This window comes from Macrotis lagotis, chromosome 5, assembly GCF_037893015.1.
Source record: "Macrotis lagotis isolate mMagLag1 chromosome 5, bilby.v1.9.chrom.fasta, whole genome shotgun sequence".
Taxonomy (NCBI): domain Eukaryota; kingdom Metazoa; phylum Chordata; class Mammalia; order Peramelemorphia; family Peramelidae; genus Macrotis; species Macrotis lagotis.
Window position 1 is genome coordinate 163467638 of NC_133662.1, and position 20562 is coordinate 163488199.

The following is a 20562-nucleotide window of genomic DNA, read 5'->3' on the forward strand; positions in this document are numbered from 1 at the left end:
TCACACAAATGCTCCAGCTATAGCCAGTCTGACCTTGACTATAATCACAGCTATTTCAAAGAGAAAACTTGGAATTATCCTCTTTCTGAGTTGGACTTTTCTTGAAATTTACTTGACCTAAACAATTGAACCACACTTTTTTGGAGATGTATAATATAGAAAAGTTGTGTTTGGAAACTTCCTGCTTCCACTCCTGTGGAGCTTATATTTGAAAATGATAACGATGGTAATGATGATTATGATTATAGCTACCATTCATAAAGCATTCTACAATTATCATCTCATTTGATCCTCAACAATCCTGGGAGGTAGACATTGATACTATCTTCAGTACAGCAAACTGAGTCAGACTGAAGTTGAATGACTTGCCCAGGGTCACACAACTATTAAGTTTCTAAGGCCAATTGTGAACTCCAGTCTTCCTGCCCTACTTAGTATATGATTCTTCTGTTCCTTATTCATAATAAAATTTTGTTATACTCAGTTATGAAATTCTTATTTGTTCTATAATTTCCATCACACCAGCTTAAGATAAGCTTGAAATGCAGGAAGAAGAAGTTTTCCCAATAGGTCTTGGTTAGTTTCAGGTATGTACATTAGGCAGCAATTAAGGAATACTTGTTATAGAACCCATAGAATTTGAAAAATATAATAAAAGTGAGTGGTGAAGTTTTGTGATTTTGCATACAGCTAAGCATCTTGAAGGTCATAAAAATGGGGCCCCGTCCTCTGGTACAACAGCTGGGTTTACATTGCATTTCCAAAGTGTTTACTCTGGCATAAAGCCAGGCCTACATCATTTTTCCATTATGCTTGTTTGACAGATGAAGAGAGGTGGTAAGGGTGACTTCAAGGAGCAATTCTGTGATTTCCTTTTTATTTACATTAAAAGACCTTTTAAGAGCACTGAAGATTATGAACTAGTCCAAACATAATGTCACTGTAGCCTAGGAGAGGACCATTTCTTTCTCAAAAATGCCCAAGTCCTGGGCAGGAAAGCAAAGTTTACTTATGGGCTTGGCTTAATTCCATTTTCAGAGTAGAATACTGATCATTACCCAGCCTTAAGCAAGTGGGTTCCTAATCAATAGTCACAGTCAAAAGAAATCTTTCCAAGATTTGCTTAGTGTGACATATACACAACCTCAAAATTCCCCACCCAGATCATGAACAAACCTTTTGACTATCTGGTTAATACACCAATTGGTAAACATTCCACTGGCAAATTCAGGGGTGTGCTAGATCTAACATGAACTGGCTAGTGAAAGCTGTCCTTGAGGAAAAGGGACCTCAAGCACCAACCTTCCAGGGGTAAGCTGAATAACCTGGCCTTCTTCTCAAATCAGATATGTATATTATCACTCGATTTTGACGGCTGGTGAAAAATCCATAATTTCAATTACAACCATGGCAGTCTCATTTGCCATTGGGTCAATATTTGCTTTCTAAATGAAGCATTTTATTTTTGCTAATGGGGACACAGAATTCAAAAGCAGTGAAAAATGGGGGCAAAATGTCCAGTAAATGAACCACATTATTTTAACAGAGTTTGGTCATGCTCACAGATGTTTTTGCTTTAATAGATTTGGCATTTGTATTAAATAATTGCAGTCAGTGATATACACCTGGAGCAGGATCATTGTCTGAAAGGAGGTACATGCATTTTTATAATGTATACTTAATATTATCAAGATTGTGGCATCTTCTATCACACCTTGGCTTCTCAAGAATTAGTTGCTATTTTTCTTCAGTTGGAATTCAAATAGAATGATTTGGAGGTGATAAGAGAATTTATAACAGGAAGAAAGGATGGAAAGGAGGGAGGAAGGAAGGAAGGAAGGAAGGAAGGAAGGAAGGAAGGAGGGAGGGAGGGAGAAAGGAAGGAAATGTGATCATGAATATAATATTTTTACATATACATATATATGTGTGTATCATATATAGATTCCTCTGTGTGTGGATGTGTGGATGTGTGTGTGCGTGTGTGTGTTTGCATGGACCTCCCAGTGAGACACTCCCTCAACTAATTCAGATTGGAACTTTTTCTGTAATTTATAGGCCTGAAGATTTACCCAGGAGTTTTATGAGGTTAGTTTATTTCCTTAAGGTCACAACCAAGTATATGAAGAAAGTAGGATTTGAATCCAGGGCTTCCTGAATTCAAGGCCAGCCCTACCCTTAGTATGATAATTTTCATTATATTTAATGACAAAAGGAATGTTTTTAAAACCCACTAGTAAGGCTAGAACATTAAAAGGATATCTTTTGGGATGGTTAGGTGGCCCAGTGGATAGAGCACCAACCCTGGATTCAGGAGTACCTGAGTTCAAATCTGGCCTCAGACACTTAATAATGACCTAGCTGTATGACCTTGGGCAAGCCACTTAACCCCATTGCCTTGCAAAAAATAAAAAAAAAAGATATCTTTTTTATGAATTTTAGTCAAATAGGTAAAAGTCTACTACTTTTTTGTATATTCATATTTATGGAGCCTTCTTTCCACTGAAAGTAATATGCCACAAGCAAAGATCCTTAGAGAGGAAAAAATGACCAGACATGCATTTCAGTAAATTCAGTAAAAATAATAAATATGAAGAATATGGAGTGTGCAAAAGTGTCCATTTCCATGTAGTTCCCTCTCCAAGTATTCAGAGATTTTCATTTGTATGTAAATATAAATAATCAAAAGTCATTTTGATAACTATATGTGAAGGATACAAAAGTTCTCCCACCTACCCCTTTCATTCATTCATTCATTCATTCATTCATAATTCATTCCAGTTTCCAATTTACACTGATTTTTGTGACATTGACGAACACATGAGAATGACAAATAACTGTACCCTTTAAGGTCAAAAAAGAAAAAAAGAAAAAGGAAGGAACTGAAAACTACTTAATGATACCACAACTTCTCTTTCTCCATAATGCCTTCAGAGAGAAAATCAACAGGTAAAGAAATATAGCATGACCAGTGCCTTCATTCTCAAAGAATTACAAATTCACAAGCTAAACATTAGATTATATATGTTCCAAAAATCTTAATGCAGTTTTAGGTTTTAATAGCTACCCCTTCATGTCCCAGACTCCCAAAAAAGAATTTTAGCAATAATTATATTTCCTAAAGAATTAAATTTAATTTAAACTGTACAAACATTTTTGCAATATTCTGTATAGACACCAATGGAAGACACAAAATTCTAGATATTGAATTATATAGTATGTCCTGTTAAAAAGAATCAAGTGTCCATGCCATTTTCAAAGTTTTCTTTTAGAAAAACATATTCTAAAGTGAAATTACTTGCTTTTCTGTTTCTACAGTGTATGAAGATAATTATCAATTCTACTTTTCTAAATCCAACTTAATGATTCCATTGGATCAATGGAAACATAATTCTCCAGCAGGTTAGATCAAAAATCAAGAATGGCAAACTATTTACTGTGTAACCTCCAGGAAAATCATCAGAAAGTAATGAGTCTCATATATATTGTTTTCCCTTAAAGCTATTTGCACCCAGAAAGTCCTCATCATTAAATAGTACAATGAGAAGTCCTTACCCAAGGAGAATTTCTATATGTCCTCCAAGCATTAATTTAGAAATGTGTACTGTAAGTCTCTCTATGGAATAGACACCACAAGTACCCTATACTCACGACCACAAAGGAGGGTATTTAGAGATACAAGTTTCATATAAATAATGGCATTCAAAAAAAATGAAGATTTGGTGTAGTTATTAATTCTCTTTCATATGTATTAGCTACCCATTTCACACAGTGCTATACAAAGCAAATTCATCAGATGTAGTTCCCTCCCCAACAAGGTAACCTTTCATCACCTTCTGCTCAGAACATTTTGAGCAACCAACCCTCTTTTTTGTGTTTTTTGTTTATTTATTTTATATTAATACAGTGATCTTGTTGTGAGAATAATCATAAACCCCCCCTCCTCCGAAAAAAGATGAGAAACCTCAAGAATAGTGAGAGAAAAAGAAATATGCTTCAGTCTGTATTCAGATTCCAATAGCTCTGTCTCTGGGATGAGTTTCGTTCCCCACCATAGCCACCAGCAAAGTTGCTTTGATATTTTTCCCACAGTTGCTATTACTAGCTGTATTCCCCTCCAACCTATCCCCCCCCTCTTCTATTCCATTCTCTCTCTTCTTTCACCCTGGCCCTCCTCAGAAGTGTGTTGTATCCTAGTACCCTCTCCTATGATCTTCCCTCTGTTCTATCACCTACTCCCCCCTTCTCTCCCACTGTTCCCCCTTATCCCAGCCATTTCCTCTCATTTTTTTCTAGGGTAAGATAGATTTCTATACCCTATTGAGTGTGTATTTTATTTCCTCTCAGAGCCATTTCTGATGAGAATGAAGGCTCACTCATTCTCCCTTGACTTTCCTCCATTCCACTCTATTAAAAAAAGCTTTTTTCTTGACTCATATGTGAAATATCTTAGCCCCTTCTTCCTCTCCTTTTTCTTCCTCCCACTATTTTCCTTTATCACCCATTGACTCCTTTGCTATATTATACCATTATATTTAAAATTTAAAATTTGCCATATTTTATAGACTCTAAACTTGAAAGTCTGAAGGTATAAAGTACAAATATGACATTTTACTGATCATGGATAACTTCTCAGTTTCTACATCAATTAAAAGAGAATTATACAATCTATCTTTCTTCCTTCACAGGGCTTTTGTAAGGCTTAAAAGGCTATAAAATGTGATTATTGAAAAAATAATCTTTACTTTTGTGGCTAGATTTGAACCCCAATGAAGTTTACTATTTAAAATAGTTAACACTATAGACTTTTAAAAAAAAAAACAGAAATTTTATCCATACAAATGCTTGGAGGAGCAGATATTATCACTATACAGGATTTCCCATGGTATCTGGAGCCTACATGGATCACATGAATGGGCATAACAGAAGTCTTGATACTGATTCCTAGTGGCTGTTTATTAATAAGGAAGACTATATGATGTTGAGTTTCAGAATCCTTAAAGAAAATAGTTCTCTTTTATATTTTACTGCTCATATATAAATGAGAGACAGATATAGGCCATTAAAAAATCATTATGCTACAAAGGCATATTTTTTTTTACTATCTCCACCTCCAACCCTCCCCCAACAAGATTTAAATAATGTCTTCTCTGTCCCAAGATAAAAAGGATACAAGCTCGTACTGAACTATTTACAGTCATTTCTTAGTTCCATCTATAATTTAAAAGGAAACTCCTTTGATTGTAGGATTATAGATTTGGAACTAGTAGATCATTTAATCCAACAGATGAAGAAACTGAGGACCAGGGAGGTTGTTATGTGACTTTCCCAGAGACATAGAGACAGTAAACATAAAAAAGGGATCTCAAGCACATTCTGTCTCTCCAGGGACAGTAGATTCTTTCCACCAAACCACACCAGGTTTGAGTTTCTTCTTTCTTGCTTTTTTTTGCTTTTAAATAGCATCTCCATTTAGGAATAGAAATTCATTCCTACCCACTGCCTTCCTCCTATGTTCCAACTCCACAAAAAAAATTTATTTTAGTAATAAGTATATTAACTTAAAGAATGCTTGTTTTATGAATTGGACAAAATGGTCTCCACCCTAAAGCCCTAATACCTTCCTTTAGAGCCATTTATGGAAGTCAAACCAGAGTTGGATCCTGCCTCAAACAACCAAGCTGGTAACTTACTCAGATCTATGTTATGTTTGGAGGGAAATCCTGGGGTTTTCCTAAAATCTGGAGTACATAGCAATGTACTGACTCATCTGTCATACTGAAAGTGCAGAAAGAATACATGGACAAGCTTCTAGTGAAGTGTTATTCAGTTGGTATTTTTTAAAGAATTCTTTATTAAGCATGACTCATTGATTTTTAGTCCACCAAAACCTCCAAATCTTTTTAATATTAATTATTGTCTAGCCCATACCTCCCTAATTCTGAATTTGTAGAGTTGATTTTTTAAAAACCTTTATCACTATTACATTTTTATTAGTTTGAGCCCATTGTTCTAACCTTTCATGATTTGAAGATATCCCAGTTTTATCATTCAGTTTCTTAAAAATCCCTCCCAGCTTTGTGTCATCAAGAAATTCAATAAGATGACCAGCTACTAGACTCCTTCCCACCCACAAAAGAAAAAGGCACTGGAAAAACCATCTATGAGGCTGTGGTCTGGATGGAAGGAATAGCAATGTTGGTGAAAGAAAGATCTTTTGATATATTAAGTACACAAGTTCATCTACCAGTCTTTCAGTATAAAAATCAATGACTTCATATGGATTTACATTAGCTCCACTGGCAGTGATATCTTTCCAATCTTATTTTACATTTAAATAGCATCTGTGATTTTATCAGTGTTTGGGATTCTCATTAAGGAAAACTCCCTGACTGTAGAGGTTACCATGTTCTACATGACATCTTCTTGCCTATTGCCACTTTATTAAATATATTGCTAATGAGAAGTGATCTAAATGATAGGGTTTTATGGAGCTCTGGAAATCTACTGTATTTCTGATAAAAAAAATTTATAACTTTTTTCTGATTAAGAGATGTTTATCAATGAATTTAGTCATTAGACCTATGAAATGACTAGGAAGTTTTAAGTGGGAAAAATCATCAATGGTTCCATAGAAACTTTTTTATTTTTTCCTGTCCTTCTCAAAGAGCACATTGTTTTTATTAGAGAACTAGCCTTGGAACCAGGAGAGAGATAGAGAATGAGAGAAACAGACAGACAGACAGAGACAGAGGAAGAAAAGATCTTCCCCCTCAGCCCCCTGTCCCCTCTTCTTTTCTACCAAAATAACTGATTGGTGGAGCCATCAGTTGGCAACAAACATCCAATGAAATATGAGAGAGAAAGAGAGAGAGAGAGAGAGAGAGAGAGAGAGAATTAAACAGAAAAGAACCAAGACCACATTATAAAGAGTCTGTCATTTCTACAATTTTTCCCATTTTACTAAGGTAGCATGCCATATTTGCATCCCTGGACTCTTAGTCAGGACCTTCCTATATTTCATCAGAGGAAGGATGACTGAAGAAGAAAGTTCATCTAAAGACCTCTTGTGTTCTTCCTTCCCCTGTCTCTAGCTCTGGGTAACAAGCATAGAGTGTTTATTGCCGACTGATGGCTCCACCAATCAGTTATTTTGGTAGAAGAGGAGTGGGAGTAGGGGACTGAGGGGGGAGGTCTTCTCTTCCTAAATTTGTATGTTCCCAGTAGTTCTTTCTAAAGCCTCACCCTGTATCAAAAATACTCATTATCCACACAAAACAAAACAGATAATTGAGGGAGTTACTTACATAATTGCAGGCCCCAAATAAAAATTCTTTCCTCTAAAATTATCTAGATAATGTTCTTATCTTATCACTATATTTTCAAAGTGTAAAGAGCCTGTGATATGAATAGGTTGCATTGTACATCATTTGATAATAGCTGTTTCCCCCTACTAAGCTGGAAGTATTTTATTATAAGCAAGTTTGATAATTCAGGTACAAAGAAATTATGCAGATACAGCAAGATATGTAAAATGATTCCCAAAATCCTATCATATTCAAAGGGCAGAATTCATTTCTATATTTAAGTCTGAACTTTAGGTAAGAATCAAAGGATCATGGAAACTCAAGACTTGGAAAGAACTGTAGAGGCCATTGGGCAGGTGTATGGTGGACCAGAGTCAGAGTGCCAGGTCTGGAGTCAGGAAGACTTGAGTTCAAAACCTTAGACACACACACCTACTGTGTGATCCCGAACAAGTCCCTTACCCCTGTTTGCCTCAGTTTCCTCATCTGTAAAATGAGCTGGAGAAGGAAATGGCAAACTGCTCCAGTACCTTTGTCAAGAAACCCCAGATGGGGTCATGAAGATTCAGTGAAAAATGAACAGTAAACAAAGACCATCAAGAACTATCTATGCATGACCAAGAAGCCCCTCTTGATTCACTTCTATTAAAAAATCAGTGCATATGATCAGAGCCAGAAAAACATTGTACATCCTAACAGCAATATGGGGGTGATGATCAACCTTAATGGACTTACTCATTCCATCAGTGCAACAATCAGGGACAATTTTGGTATATCTGTGATGGAGAATACTATCTGTATCCAGAGAAAGAATTGTGGAGCTTGAACAAAGACCAGACTATTACCTTTAATTTAAAAAAAAATGTTATCCTATTATGTAATTTTGCTTTCTATTATACTTTATTTTTCTTCCTTAAGGATATGATTTCTCTTTCATCACATTCAACTTAGATCAATGTATACCATGGAAACAATGTAAAGACTAACAGACTGCCCCCTTTGGGGGGGGGGGGAGTGAGATTAGGGAAAAATTGTAAAATTCAAAATAAATAAATAAATAAATTTTTTAAAGAAGCAGTGCATAAAAAGATACAGCCAATTAGGACTTGTGTGGAGGAAACATAGTGAATAAAGCTAGACTTAGAAAGACCTGAATTCACTTCCTAAGGAACTAAAAAAGTGTGCCAGTCAGTCCACAACCTGAATCTCAGTGTCCTCATAGTGTGAAAAGAACAGAAACAACCCAGACAATATCTCTGCTAGTCCTAGGCTAGTCACTTCCTCAACCTCAGTTTCCTCATGTATAGAATAAAGATAATAATGTCACCTGCCTCATAATAATAGGTATATACCAATTGAGAGAACTTATGTAAAACACTTTGCAAACCTTTAATAGTTATATAAATAGTATCTATTCTTATATTAGACTGAAATCTGGAAACAAGACAATGGAGCACTTAATAGTAGGTATTCTTTTATTAGACTGAACTCTAGAAAGAAACAGTGGAAGACAACAGACCAATGGAAACCTATGGCTAGATGGTTCAGTTATGATTTCTAGATACCTTATTCCCCTCTGCTCTGGCCATTCTCCTTTCCTGTCTTTTGTAGAATCATCATTTAAGAGCTAGAAGGGACCTCACATGCCTGGTAGTCCAATTCCCTTTTACAGGAAAGGAAGAGGTACAAGAAGTTTCATGATGCTCAAAGTTACTCAAGAAGTTAGCTTCCGAGGTGGGTCTGAATGCAAAGTCCTCTGACTTCCAAACCTCCATATACACTCCTGTCCCATATCATATCACCTCTCAAGTAAGATGAATGTTTCTTGTATTATGAAAGAGAGATGTGGACAATAGAATTCTAGAAAAAAAATTGGGGGCAAGGAATTTTGTGAGGAGGCAATCACAGTTAAGGGACTTACCCAGGGTGACAGAGATAGTAGGCATCAAGTATATAAGGCTGAATTTAAACTCAGGTCCTCCTGACTCCAGGGCCAGTGCTCTATCCACTGCATCACCACCACCTTGCATCAGGACATGTTTAATCTTTTGTTAACTTACTTTGTGACCTGAGTCTTTTCTAGGTGTCAGATTCCTCATGCGGAAGAGAAAAGTGTTGGTGCTATAGTTCTAAGTGTGCTATAATTCTAAGTTCAAGGTTTTCTTTTAAAAAGCCAGGATATGAAGGGAAAACTTATCTGGTACACAGACTTCCCATTACAGAATGCTATTTGTATTAGTTTTATAAGCTCCTTGAGAGCAGGGACTATCTTTTGCTTCTTTTTGTTTCCCCAGCACTTGCCTGATACAAAATAAGATGCCTAATAAATGTTGATTGATTGATTGAAGGGAATAGAAATGATAGTTACTTATGCCCCAGGATCTATCACTATTTCTCTAAAGAAGAAAAGGAGATGCACCAGTCTATCCACGTCCCGGGCTTCTGTGTCCACCTAGTAGAAAGCACAGAAACCACAAAACAGTTCATGAAAGACAAGCCCTCTTCTTTATGAATTAATCTTGGAAAATATTGGCAAAGTTGAGGTGATTAAACTGAGTTCAAATCAATACATTCCTAGAAATCCTTGGGTCTTAGTTTTTCTGTGGCATAGGGGAACTATTAAATTATGCAAGAACTTTAAGGGCAAGGTATCTAGTGAGTAGCTTAAATAAGGGAATACAAATCCTAAATTGTTGCTGTTGTTGTTGTTTTAGGTTTTTGCAAGGCAAATGGGGTTAAGTGGCTTGCCCAAGGCCACACAGCTAGATAATTATTAATTGTCTGAGACTGGATTTGAACCCAGGTACTCCTGACTCCAGGGCTGGCACTTTATCCACTGTGCCACCTAGCCACCTAAATCCTAAGTTTTTTATCTTTCTCCCATTCCTTATTTAACTTTAAGAAAATCACATGGACATATGTCCGTGAACCTATTTTTGGGTACTGTATAAAGCAAGTTCATGATATATTGGAATAATTATAAATTCTTAGACTGATTTTTTAATTTAAATAAATTTTTTTAAATGTGTAAATAAAATTCTGAAATGACAACCTCCAGAATGGTCACTTTGGAAGTCTAATGATACTTTTAAAATACTTTTTTTATAATCTTTAAGAATTATATTCCAGTCTAATCTTTATCTGCAAATAGATTTGATTTGTATTTCATGCTAATTATTCTGACTGCTCAGAGCAATAATACATATGGTGACTTTTAAATTGGATAAGACTATTTTCAGTAGGGGTGGAAAGAGGATATTATGTAGTTCATCAATGAGCTCTGAAGAGAAATAGCATTGGAATTAGCTCAGAAAAAAATTTAAAGCACCCTTCAAAATAATTGAAGTATTTCCATTTTTTTCTCAACCTGCATACCTTGATTCACATAGTGATAAGTTGTATGTCAGGAAATAAACATTTATTTAGCAACTACAATATGCCTGGAACTATGCTAAGCACTGAAGAATACAATACTAAAAAGAAAGAAACTTGGGTTCAAATCGGGTCTCAGACACTTAATAATTACCTAGCTGTGTGGCCTTGGGCAAGCCACTTAACCCCATTTGCCTTGCAAAAAACCTAAAAAAAACAAACAAACAAACAAACAAAAAGAAACTGCAGTCACAGAGGTTACAATTTAATGGGCAAAGAAGACACACAAAAGGAAGCTAAAAAACAGGAGGAAAAGAGAAAGAAGGTTCCCAGCTCTGGGGTAGGGTAGAATCTGTTCCAAAGAAATGCAGTCAAAGTAAGAAATTAAAAGGTGGCACATCTAGAAGTTTCCCCCTCCCTTTTTTGACTCTTAATGAATGTTATATTGACCATTCAATATTAGCTATTGGGCCAAGAACATAGTGAATTTAGTATCATGCTCTTAGCATTCTCTATCTCATTCTCATGTGTCTCTGAGTGACAATAGCACCATGCTATGATTCCTTTTTGGTGGTGACCAAGATGGTTTAATTCTTTTCATACAATGAACTTTCCACCATAGACATTTTAATAGTATATTTTTTCCAATTACATGTAAAGAAACTTTTCAACATTCATTTTTGTAAAATTTACTCCCTCCCTCCCCAAAACAGCAAGCAATTCAATATAGGTGATACATGCATGATATTGTTAAACTTATTTCTATATGAGTCATATTGTGAGAAAAAAAATCAGAACAAAAGGGAAAACCATGAGGAAGAAAAAACAAAAAAAAATTTAAAGGTGAAAAAGGTGGGCTCTGATCTGCATTCAGATTCCATAGTTCTTTTTTCAATCACAAGCCTTTTCAAATTGTCTTTGATTACACTATTGCTCAGAAGAGTAAGTTTGCCATTACTGTATACAATGTTTTCCTGGTTCTGAGAAGCCCTTTTCTAATGAAGAATTTGGGAGTTCTTTGTCCAGTTCTCCAATGAGAGGGACAGAGGATACTAAAGTTACTGAGAAAGAATCAGTACCAAGGTTGACACAATCCCACATGCATGATTAGTTCCCTGATGGGGTCCGATCCATAGGAGTGTACCTAGGTAGGGAATGAAGACAGAGCTGGCCTTGGAGCCTTCCTTTACTGTCCTTAAGACTAAAATCAGTCCTTAAGACTAAAATCAAGTATGCAGCATAAGGTACACACTGATCTTAGAGTTGGGATGAATCCCAGAAGCTGTCTGATTCCATTCATACTTGGCCAGCCATGCCTTCCATAATTTCTCTGACAAGTGATCATCTAGTCTCCCCCTTAAACACCTCCTGTAAAAAAGAAATTCACTATCTTCTCAGGCAATCTATTCCACTTTTCAATGGCTCTGATTGTTTAAAAAAATTATTCCTTAGATCAAACCTAAATCTACTTCACAATTTTACTCACTGTTCCTTTGTCAGTTCTCCAGGGGCAAATATATACATTTATTTGTATATACAAATATATGATATATATATTTACCAACTCTAATAATTCTTCATTCATCAAAAGGAAGCTGTTGATTTTTCTTTCCATGATCAAACATCTTCCATCTCTTTAAATGATTTTTGGAGAGCATGTTTGACAACCTTCTGTCTATCTAGGTTACCTTCCTCATTATATCCTTCCATTTGCCAATATGGAACCTAAAGTGGAGGGAAGAATAAAGGAAGAATGTAGATTTTAACCTGCTCAGGCACAAATTTACTTTCCATTGATTTTGTTGCAAAAAGTTTCTCATGCAGGTTACTGTCATCAATTTCTTTCATCAATATACAATCATAAATCAATAGTCAATGTGAATGGAATGATATAACTGTGTTGTACAGTGTACTTTGAAGTCTATTATCTTATAATATTTATTTCAAAGTTCTCTCCAATGATGCTTATTGTCACTCATCCTTGCCTGCCCATCCTATACAGCTCTTGCCAACATCTTCTTATGAGGCCCACCTCATGCACTAGGTGTCTTTCTTCCTTTCTCCTTACATCATGAAGATTCTGTGGAAGTATTCAGGCTAACTACTTGTCATCACGCACCATAATCTGCCTACTTTCTCTTCTTTTATGAAAGTCCTTGTCATCTGTTATTCCTGTTCTTCAGGGTTCTTCTTTGGTTTTATGGTTCAGCCTGCTCTTCTACAATGCTATCTGTATAATATTATTTTATTTTTAATTCTTTGGAGACTGTTAAAGTCCATCCTTCATTGTGGAACAGCAGTACCAACCAACTGGAAATTATTCTTGATGGTCCTTTTCTTTCATACACAAGGTCCTTCAAGTACCTATTTAACTATTATAGGACATTAAATATCACATTTTTCTTGTCTTCTTTGACTGGAAAGATCACCTAAAATAAAATATTTCAAGAATTTCAAAACTGCTAATTTTGCATATTTATTGAAAAACATATCCCTAAATGGAAATGTACTGAATGTCATATATAATTAAAAATTTAAAGCTAGAATGTCTATTATACATGGCATGTTTAACTAGCTAATGTCAATATCAATCATAAGACCAATATCAGTATTTTCTTGGTCATATTAAGAGCAGACCTTTCCCTCCTATTTCTTTGTCTCTTAGCTACTTATTTCAGTTACTATTAATGATTAAAAAAAACTCTAGATTGTATTATCCAGAGAAAGTTAATTAATGAGCTTGAGGAATGTTTGTGTGTGTGTGTGTGTGTGTGTATATATATATATATATATATATATATATATATATATATATACATTTTTGTTCGTCTTTCAGTCATATCTGACTCTTCATGACCACATTTAGAGTTTTCTTGGCAAAGATACTGAACTGGTTTGCCATTTCCTTCTCCTAATCATTTTACAGCTAAGGAACTGAAGTAAACAGCATTCAGTGATGTCCCCAGGGTCCCACAGATAATAAGTGTCTGATGCCAAATTTGAACTCACAAAGATGAGCCTTTTTGATTCAGGCTCAGAACTCTATTTTATCCACTGTGCCATATAGGTATGTGTGGGGTCAGATATATGTGTATATATATATATACACATATGTATAATTTCATAATCCGTATCTGGTAGATACTGATAAACTTCTGGTTTCTTTTTTTTTTTCAGAACATAGAAAACTTGGGAACATGACTGTGACAGTAAAAAAGACCGTCCCTTCTCCTGAGGCCATTCAAATTCTCTACCAACGCATGAGATATGAGTATGAATTCTACTACTTTGTCAAAGAGCAGTTCCACCTCCTCAAGCGTAAATTTGGACTTAAGTCTCACATCAGCAAGCCACCTGTGAGGCCGCAGTTCTTTATTCCTACTCCACTGGAAACTGAAGAACCAATAGATGATGAGGAGCAAGATGATGAAAAGTGGTTGGAAGACATCTACAAGAGGTGATGCAAGCACCATGCCATCTTCCAATGGACTCATCCCTCTTTCTTGAGAGCTTTTTTGTTTGTTTCAAATAGAATCTTTAAAGGACTAAATTAATGCACAATTGCATTTAAAAAAACATTCCTACATAATGGGGTGAATGGGAGATACCCGGTTTTGCGGGTTTTATTTGTTTAATTTTATTGTATGTTTTTCTTGGCTCCCTAGGATCCTTTCTAGGACACCCTAGTTAGCTCCAACTCAAAACATCTCATCATAAAATAGCTTTCCTCAGTGTGTTTGGGAAGGACATTCTACCTTCAAACAACCTGCCATTTGCAGAATAGCTTGTATAAAATATTGCTTGCCTCTGTGGTAATACAAGCATCTTGGTCCATCTGAACAAGAATACAAGTCAGTTTTCACAAAGTACAGGAGAATTTAAGAATCATATAATGGTCCAGGTCACACAGGAAATAGGACAGTCAGCTTAGGTCCAATATAAATAAGAAACATTTCCCAGAGTAAATTGGACCCATTAGTATGAATGAACTTTTGCCTTGGAAGCCTCAAGACTTTCAATTGGCAAGTGGAATTAAATTGTTTTATCAATACCTTTGCTTTGGGAGTGGGAACAGAATAGTAACATCAGCGTAAGTCTCTATGTGGTAAAAAAATATATATATTTTTTGCACTACTTTGAAAGTTTAAAATTCATGCTCCATTTAGATAGCCATTTCTTAAGGATAGTATTCATGGGGAATAGAGTCACATAGCTGAGAAAAGAAGTCACTGTCTTTATGAACAATAAGAAAAATGATTTGATAGTATGAAGTCTATGTGAACAATGAGGAGAAAGATTTAGTAGTAAGGTTTTAGAGCTTTTAAGAAATGACCATAATCTTGAACTGCTTCTAGCCACTATGAACATCCTTCCTTTTAGTATTGCTTTGAGACGAAATCCTAAATTGTAACCTTAGGTACAATACTACATACCTTCTGATGTCCTACCACTAAAATCAAGGTCAAGTCACTAGTGATTGTATCTAACTCAGTTAACAAAAGACAAAGTGATAGAGGAAAGGCAAAACTTCTTTAAAAGATGAAAGGGTTATAAATCCCATGCAATACTCTTGAATAACTTCATCATAAAGGCTGAGCTAGAAAGGACCTTAGAGATCTGTTTAATCCAGGGGGGTTTTAAGCCTTCTTTGGCAGCCTAGTGAAGCCAGTGGAATCCTTCTTAGATGCATCAAATGAAATACATGAGAAACCAATTATATTGAAATATAGCTACAAAAGTATTTGCCCCCCCCAAAAAAACCCCATAGCACTCAATTTAAGGACCTCTAACCTAATCCAATCCCTTCATTTTACAGATGAGAAAACTAAGACTCCAAGACTGACCCAAAATTATACTTGATTAAGTGACAGAATTAGAATTACAAACTCAGGTCCTCTAGCTCCAAATCCAGCAGTCTTTCCACTCAGCCCTTAATATTAATTATGTTTCTGTCACTATTTCTTCAGTAAACAAAAAAAGTCTACTTTCATAGACAAGGATAATGAATTCAGTGCAGGTAAAAGTAGGACCACATTTCTAGCCTTGGCAAAAGAAGCAACCTTGTATTAGTTAGCTTCAACAACAGAAGGCCATCATTATAAGCAGGCATGATTTCTGTAGTAGTAGTTGAGACCCTACTGTTGAAGTATTTTTTCCACTGGACTGATTTTCAGGTATTATACAATGTGAGATTTATTCCTTTGAATTGCAATACAAATGTCCCTAGAAGAGATTAAATCCTACTGATGATTATTTGAAAACAAGAAAGAAGTTGTAAACCAACTTTGCTGACTTCACAGTCTGACTTACAAGCAGGCCTGCAGATGGCAGCAGCAGTGTATTAGTGGGATCCAGTTTATACTAAATCGTTCTTAGGGCTTTTTACAAACCACATATTTTGAGCTTCTTCAAACACATAAATCGTTTATGGTTCCCCAACCCTCCCCCTTAAATTGGACAGTAGACAAGATCTAAAACAAGTCATTTGACAATAGGCAAGTCCTCCCCAAAGCTACTTTATCATGAGATGTATTAAGAAATCTCCACACCCACAGGAAATCAGCCTGGCCTCGAACCAGCCGGACTGTGTGAGCAGTATTTGGCATCCTTGCGGGTGTGCTTTTCCATCCTAAGAGGGATGTAGTTAAGAAGAGATGTAGTGTTCAAGTAAGATAAACATTTAGAAGAAATGTTCTTAAAAGAGAAATGTCCTTCATGCTCATTTGAGGGACTTAAGCACTACCATCAAGATACCCTAACAAAAAAATGGCCTGGCTAATGGCCAATGTGAGAACACGAAATGAGAATCTACTGCCTTGTGGACTTTAAGTGGTTTCTATGAAATTACATGTAAAGAATAATTAGTTTACACACTGTGGAACTTTGTAATCAAATAAGAAAAACTGTATACTTACCTTAACATGAGCAAAGGTCATTTAAATCATGTCATAGTCAGAGCAGTAGAGTAGTGGGTCATCAAATTCATTTGGTCCCTTTGGTGGCACTTGATTGGAGTTGAATTCCAATCCATTAGTCAGCTTCTCCTATTGATTCAAAGGCATTTCTATATTGACCACTTTAAAACAAAAAAGCAAAAACTGTTGACTGATTTACTTGCTGGGCCTTAATGTTATTTTTACCTAACAAATTGCCTCTAAGTTATGCCTCTTTCTCTCTCAAAGGCAAAGTACTCCGTAAATTTATTTGGCACTTAAAGAAAAGTCTCTTTGGCTCTGGGCCCACACACGGTTTGTACATCATGAAATATATTGTACATTTTACATAGTTTAATTTAAAAGAAAATACATGTTAAGCTGGTTAATCTTTGACTGCCTTATTTATTATAACTTTTCAGCACATTCCAAGGTTTTAGTTACTCAGGAAGGAGTTAATTAAAATGATTTTATTTTAGTCTGCTGGATGTTTTTTAAAAAGCAAAAGTCACTATTATGAGCCTTTAGCCTACTTTGTGTTGAGTGCTGTGTAAGCGCTTGTAAATCTTTTTTTTTAGAAGAAGAAAAGAAAAGTTTGGTGTTTGACATTAATGAAAATAAGAAAATATATAAGGAACCAAAACATTAGCTTAGTTGAAATGAAAGCAATCTGTGTTTGGGATGAAATGTTCTTTAACTTATTCAGTACCCACATTAAGGGTAAAGGAATAGAAATAAGTTGGCTTTTTTTTCCCCCAGTCTGTTGATAGCTGAAAATAAAAACCTTGCAATTCCACACACATTAGCCCTTCAGCTTTCTTGGTTGACCAGACTTTCCTTCTCCTAATGTGATATTAAAATGAGATCCTACTTTCTAAGATTTCACACAGAACTGAAAAACTTGATTGAACACCTGGTTGTTTTTATCAACATGGAACAATTGGTTTAATTTCTATTTCCAATGAATCAGCAGGTTATTCCAATGTCAGAAAGTCTCATTCCGATCACAATATTATATGCCCACCAGGTGAATAACTTCCAGGCCTAAACATAAGCAATAATATGATAAAAGGCAAGACATTTCTACCCTCAAATTAACCACCTCAAACCCTTCCTTTTAGAGTAGAAATGGGGAAATTTTTTTCTGCCATTTAAATTTGGTTAACACCATTCGTGGGTCATACAAAATTATCAACTTAAAAATTAGGCTGCTATATTTGGCCAGTAATTAATTGTTCACCCCCATAAAGTTCCTAAATTTATTGAATTTTGAGTCCCATCACATGACATTGCTGTGGTAGTGTCAGATCAATTGAAGTTCACTTCCCCTGTTTTAGAATGACAGAAGCTGAAAGTTTGTTCCTTACTGAGTTAAACAATAATGATGGCAGAAATGCAGCAGCTGGAAAGCTGTATTTCTGGGATCCTTTGGAACTTTCACAAAAAAAAAAAATAGCTCCACATGCTCCCTAGTCACCATATACATGACTGTTCAGTGACATGTTATTCGAGCAATGTAATCTCCATTTCCTACCAGGGAAATGATCTGCCATACATTGATATTTACTGGAAGAATAAGTTATTGTTCATCAAAAAATACTTTGTGCTGAAAGAAAATAAATTAGTTGAGTCTCCAATGATGAGTAGCAAGTTGTGGCCTTTCCTTTCTGTTGAATGTTGTTCTGTAGTCCAGGACAATATGAAAAGACCTGAGGGGTCTTTCAATGGACTCCTTAGCAATGCAGCAAATGAACAGAAACTTCAGTGAAAGAAACTCAGGGTACTTTAAATGAGGGCTGGGAAGTGGTTTGAGTTGTCCATGGCTTTGTAATCAATAAAGCCTGCATTTATTAGGTAATGTCTAAGTGTCGAGCCCTGTGCTAGTTACCAAGAATATAGGTCCTGCCCTTAAAGAATTCACATTCTAATGGGGGGAGACAGAATGTACAAATATAGGGATTTGGACTGGGTCTTTGATTTTGTTATAAAGGAAACTTCAAGGTGGGAAAATTCCCTCTACAAATGGAGATCAATATTTTTCCTTTAATTTAGAGTTGAATTGTTGCTAAAATACTAAAAGTATATAACCAGGTTATACAATCAGATGTAAACTCAGTTCTTACTCACTACAAAATCTTCTCTCTCTCTCTACTGTGTGACTAGAGATAGAAAGAATAGAGATAGAAATAGAGATGTATGAATGTATACACAAAACAGATGACTCAAGTCAAGGTTGAAAAAGAAGAACCTAGTAGCTGAGGGGAAAATCAAAAAGTGTCTCACACGGCTTAAACTATGTCTTGAAAAAGACTGAGAATCCCAAGATGAAGAAGTAAGGGTAAAGAGAGAGAGTTTTCTGGGAATGAGAGATTGACAGTGTAAAGTCAAGGAATCCAAAAATGGATTGTCTTATGTGAGGTAAAGCAAGTGGGCCAGAACTAGAGAGAAAATGGAAAGCAAGTAGATAAGAAGGCAGGAAAGTCAGGATGAGGTCTGATTGCAAAGATCTTCAAGTGCCATACACAGTAATTTATTTGATCCTACAGATAATAGGGAATTTACTGAATGGGAATGAAGTCATGGTCACATTTGAACTTTGGAAAATCTCTTTGATATCTATTATGTCCTTATTACGTGGCAGGGTATTTGGGGGGGAGGGTATTCTTTTGTATTAATTGCTCTGGTTTTGCTGTACTATGTGAAAGTGACAACATGAAGACATTTAATGGGATGAACATCTGTGACCATTCAGAAGAAAAAGGGGTGGAGAAGTATAGGTCAATTCTATAAACACCACCTTCTTTTCCTAATACTTGGAGAGAAATAAGGCATTTCATATATAGCCTTCCAAAGAGTAACTACTTTGGACTGAAATAAACCTTAGATAGCAATGAGAAAAGGTCCACCAAATATACTCTTAGGATAAAAACAGAGTCACTGTGGGCTGACATAGATTAAAATAGAAAACTCATAAAGGGGAAGAATTAAACACTGCAGAAAAGAAAGTGAATCTGCAATGATAGGATCACAGATTGGAAACAGCATAGAGAAGAAAAACACTGAGTCGCTTCTTTTGAAGGTGAGGAAATTGAGGGCCAGACATGTCAAATGACTGATGCATGATCCCAAAAATACATAATACAGAACTAAGTATTCTTCACTAAAGCTCTCCCCAAACTTCAACCAATCAAACAATTAATGAGAATTTATTAGGCACCTATTACATGTCAGTCAGTCATGGGGCTACATGATGGGGATTCAGAGACAAAAGCAAAACTCTTCACCTTCCACAGCTTACATTCTCCTAAAGGGAAAGTTCATGCATGTGTCCTGCATTTACCCTGTGATATTTGTACAGCTAAAATATGCAATATTATATATTATTCCTATATATTTATTATTACATATTATATATGTAATGATACTCTGGACTCTTTTAGAGTGAGGCTGTCTATATCTCCCTCTCAGGAATCTTAGGATACTGTCTGAAGAGTCAAGAGTGACTTTTTACTATTGCTATCAGTTCTATCCTCTAGTCCTCTAGCATATTCCCCACTGTCAGCCATCAGTGATTAGTGTCCCAGGTCCATTGAATTAATATCAATTATCTTTTACAAAGAGACATTTACTGAAAAGATATATTGAAGACAGAAATACAAACACACACCCCCATTACCTTGATCTTTGAGAACAGTGGGCGGGGCCTCACTAATTTTCCACAAAGGATTCACCCAAATGAGTTCATTTCTACCTTTGCAACATGATCATGTCTTCTGGAAAATCCCCAAAATAATCTCCAGTTTTTGAACTCTCATGGCTTTTTCTCCTGTCCTTTGAAGCTTACAAGGTTATAGTCATCTCTAATCTCCTTCACCTAAAACAGGAAAGAATAAGTGCAAAAAAGCAAAGAAAGTTCATATTCATGGATCGCATATCAGTCTTGAAGGAGG

General features: G+C 35.7%; 1 protein-coding gene across 1 annotated transcript in view; it reads left to right on the forward strand.

Moving 5' to 3' along the window:
* UST (uronyl 2-sulfotransferase) overlaps positions 1-19109 on the forward strand; it is a 168542-nt gene extending 149433 nt beyond the window's left edge. Inside the window, exon 7 of the mRNA XM_074190054.1 lies at positions 13857-19109. Within this exon, the coding sequence (XP_074046155.1) occupies positions 13857-14140 (284 nt within the window). The 3' untranslated portion in view covers positions 14141-19109. The remainder of the gene's footprint in view (positions 1-13856) is intronic.
* Positions 19110-20562: the final 1453 nt, after the last annotated feature.